The sequence below is a fragment of the Elephantulus edwardii genome, unplaced genomic scaffold, assembly GCF_000299155.1.
Source record: "Elephantulus edwardii isolate Elephantulus edwardi_28Jun2011 unplaced genomic scaffold, EleEdw1.0 scaffold00226, whole genome shotgun sequence".
Classification (NCBI taxonomy): Eukaryota; Metazoa; Chordata; class Mammalia; order Macroscelidea; family Macroscelididae; genus Elephantulus; species Elephantulus edwardii.
This window is the reverse complement of record NW_006399976.1, coordinates 4,233,348-4,237,173: the sequence shown is the minus strand read 5'-3', so window position 1 is coordinate 4,237,173 and position 3,826 is coordinate 4,233,348. Positions and strand designations below refer to the sequence as shown.

At 38.7% G+C, this 3,826-nt stretch overlaps 2 protein-coding genes across 2 annotated transcripts in view; one reads left to right on the top strand and one right to left on the bottom strand.

The window, feature by feature from the left end:
• The window catches only part of LOC102855571 (olfactory receptor 7A5-like), a 40,704-nt gene extending 37,216 nt beyond the window's left edge, over positions 1 to 3,488 (bottom strand). The window contains exon 1 of the mRNA XM_006898307.1: positions 2,992 to 3,488. Coding sequence (XP_006898369.1) covers positions 2,992 to 3,488 — 497 coding nt within the window. The remainder of the gene's footprint in view (positions 1 to 2,991) is intronic.
• Positions 1 to 3,826, top strand: part of LOC102845651 (olfactory receptor 7A17-like) — a 215,957-nt gene that overhangs the window by 185,152 nt on the left and 26,979 nt on the right. The gene's annotated exons all lie outside the window — the stretch shown is intronic.

Below are 3,826 nucleotides of genomic sequence, written 5' to 3'. Positions count from 1 at the left end.
ACATTTATAAAATAAATGTCTTGTATTTTGATTTGGATTGCATTAAATGTACAATTAAGTTGGGAAAGAATGACATCTTCACACAATTATAGTTTCTTTTGTCATGAACACAGAGTATCTCTCCACTCATTTCATATTTTTCTATTTCGATGATTAGTGTTCTATAACTTTCATTCTATTGTAGTCTATATTTTATTAGACCAATAGCTATAGATTCCATTTTGGGGAGTGTTATTCTTCATATGCCTATTAATTTTCTGTTTTCCTATGTATAAAAAAGCAATTGAAAAGGTAATGGCTTGTGTTAGGTGCACCTTAGTCTTTAAACTGACATCATATCTATTTAGCATTTTGGATTGACCCTTGACAGCAGATAAAGGAGTAGATATGCTAGGTTCTATTTGCAATTAACAATATAGACTTTTTTATTTGGTATAACTGTCATCATTTATTGAAGTTTATTGAGTTTCCAGATACATCTTGTTTAGGAAGTGGATGCTACTCCTACTTCCAAACATTTCTTACATTGGGAGCTCCACCAAAAACTGTCTACCATGGGTAACCTTTATGGCATTTGACACCCCAATGGCACAACGTTCAACATCACAGCAACCCCATGTTATCTCAATACAGCATATTGACAGAAGAGTGCTATGCCGCTTAGAAGAATGTTCCCCGAAAATATAACAACCAACTTTTAAATACAAAGGCCCTCTCCTAGGTCTTGTAACATAACAAGAAATTATGAAGAACATGGCCTGGATTAGGTGCACTTTATTCTATAGACTGACATCATTGCTTTTCCCAGTGCAATTCATCTTTTGATTTTCTGACTGCTGGTATTAAGAGTGTTGTTGATTGGGGATCCGAGCAAACTGTAATTGCTAACAACCTCAATCTTTTCTCCATCTATCATGATGTGGCCAATTGGCCCAGTGGTGAGAATCTTTGTCTTCCTGATGTTGAGCTTCAATCCATACTGGAGACTACAGTCCTTGATTTTCTACAGCAAGTGCTTCAGGTCCTCTTCAGTTTCAGCACGCAAGGTTGTGTCATCTGCATATCGTAGGTTGTTGATGAGTCTTCCTCCAATCTTGATGCCACACTCCTTCCCATAAAGCCCCACTTCCCGAATGATCTGGTCTGCATACAGATTGAAAAGGTATGGGGACAGGATGCATCCCTGACATACTCCTTTCCAGATTTTGAACCATGTAATGTTTCCTGGTTCTGTTCTGAGGACTGCTTCTTGGTCCAAGCATAGATTTCACACAGGCACAAACAAGTGTTCTGGGATTCCCCTTAACAAATGTAGACTTCTAAAGAAAATTTTTAAAAGTCTTTAGAACAACAAACAAAACCAACTTCAAACTACAAACACAATACAATCCTTCAGAACAGGGAAAATCTACTCATTATAGTTACCACACCATAACCCTCAATGGTCCAGTCAGGTAAATTGTCTTTTAAAATGTCAATAGTTATGCATTTATTATACTGCTGCTTACCAGCTCAGCTCTGAAGACTCTTTTCTTTAAGCTGAGGAGTGATTAATACTGAAGACTCTTTGATCTTCATCAATAAATTCTTCAAGTATTCTTCGCTTTGAACAGGAGGTAACAAATATGTTCTTATCTCAGAATTCAAGCTTCCAAGTCAGTAGTAGCAGTGACGTGCCTGTCTATGTAAAATAAGTACAGATGTGGCAGGCACAGTGAAACATGAATCAGCACTTACAACAAAATGTTCCTACCATGATGAGATGCAGCATGTTCTTGGAGTCTGTAATCTCACTGGAGTCTTTGATTCCCTCATCTTCCTGATGATAGAAGAGGTATTAATGTTCCTGACAGGTCTGCTTTTCGTGTTTTCTGAGAACCATTCCGAAAATCAAGAACATATTACTAGCCATTTCTCTCAATTTAGTAAATACATGTTTACAAACCTCTTACTCAAAATATTTAGCATGATATCTCTTTGAAGCATTAATCCAGAAGTTGTTGTGTATTATCGAGTGGGAACCAACTCATAGCTGGCTTTCAGAGGCAGTAAATCCCACAGGAAGAGATTGACCATCTTCTCTCACAGAGCAGCTGGTAGCTGTGAACTGCGTGCCTTCAGGTTGACAGCACAATTCCTTACCACTAGGTCATCAAAACGGATGAAAAAAAAATAGACTTTCCAAAGGGAAATTTCTAAATTAATATCTCATATTTTTCATAAAATGTATAAAACAACGAAGATTAAATTTGAGAAGAACAGAATTATGAATTGATGAAAGTGTAGTCAGGAAGATTTTCATTATTTTTGAGCTCTTATTTATAATTCTCTGATATTAAGATAATGGATACTATTGTAGTTGTTGTATACTAGTGAGTCAAATCCTGCCCATAGCAGACCCTCTGGGGGTTTTCAGAGGCAGTTAATTATACCAGAGGATACTCCCCACCATTCACCCACAGAGCAGCTTGTGTCCTCAAACTGCACGCCTTTGGGATTGCAGCACAGCTTCTTTCCACTAGACTATGAAAGCTCCCTAAAATGATATTATTAGAAGAAAACTTTTCTTAGCTGAAAAGGTTTTTTAGAGCCTGTTTTATATCACTATTTCTGAGACTGTAGATAAAGGGGTTCAGCATGGGTGTGACCACAGTGTACATCACTGATGCTATTTCACTGGATTTGGAGTTTTGAGAAGCAGAAGGACTGAGATAAACTCCAAGACCTGTACCATAGAACAAGGAAACCACTGAGAGGTGAGACCCACATGTGGAAAAGGCTTTATACTTGCCCCCAGCCGAGGACATTCTCAAAATAGATGAAACTATCTTGAAGTAAGAGAAAAGGATCGCACTGAGTGGAATAACACCAAAAAGTCCTGTTTGAAAAAACATCACCAAGTCATTGGGGGAAGTGTCAGAGCAAGCAAGTCGGATTACCTGATTAAGTTCACAGAAAAAGTGGGGAATTGCCAGGTCTGTGCAAAAAGACAGCCGCACAACCATGAAGCATTGTAGCAGAGAGTCCAGAACACTCAGTATCCAGGACACCAGAAGTAGGAGGCCACACACCTGAGGGTTCATGATGACTGTGTAGCGTAGGGGATGGCAAATGGCCACAAACCGGTCATAGGCCATCGCTGTCAACAGGGAAATGTCTAAGTCTCCAAAAACTACAAAAAAATACATCTGGGAGAGGCAGCCTTCATAAGTAATAACCTTGTTCTGCATCTGGATGTTCAGAAGCATCTTTGGGATAGTGGTAGAAGTGAAACAGATGTCCGCAAAAGAGAGGTTGGACAGAAACAAATACATGGGTGTGTGGAGGTGGGAGTCCGTGATGGTGGCCAGGATGATAAGCAGGTTCCCAGTGAAGATGACCAGGTACATGGACAGGAACACTCCAAAGAGGAGGGGCTGCAGGTCGGCCTCTTCTGAGAGTCCCAGAAGCATAAATTCCAAAACATGTGTTTGGTTTTCTGGCTCCATGTCCCTGCTGAAACTACTGAAAGAGAGAAAGGGGCAACACGAACTGAGCCTTTAGTACCAAACAACCTAACAGGCAGTTGTTTATATTAAATGAGGTTTATTAACTAATTCTTGCTTATTGTCTTAATCTAGTGCTTTTTAACTTGGAATTTAATGGACTGCAAAATCCCAACTGTTTCCTAAGGCCATATATTTCTCTATAAACCCCTTGAGATTTTTTTAGGCTCATTAAAATTTTTTTACCTGATTTATACTGTTTTCATGGAGGCACTGGAAAGAGTAGTTTAAAATTACTTTAGAAATTATGTCTCTTAATATAATACATATATATTGGTCAT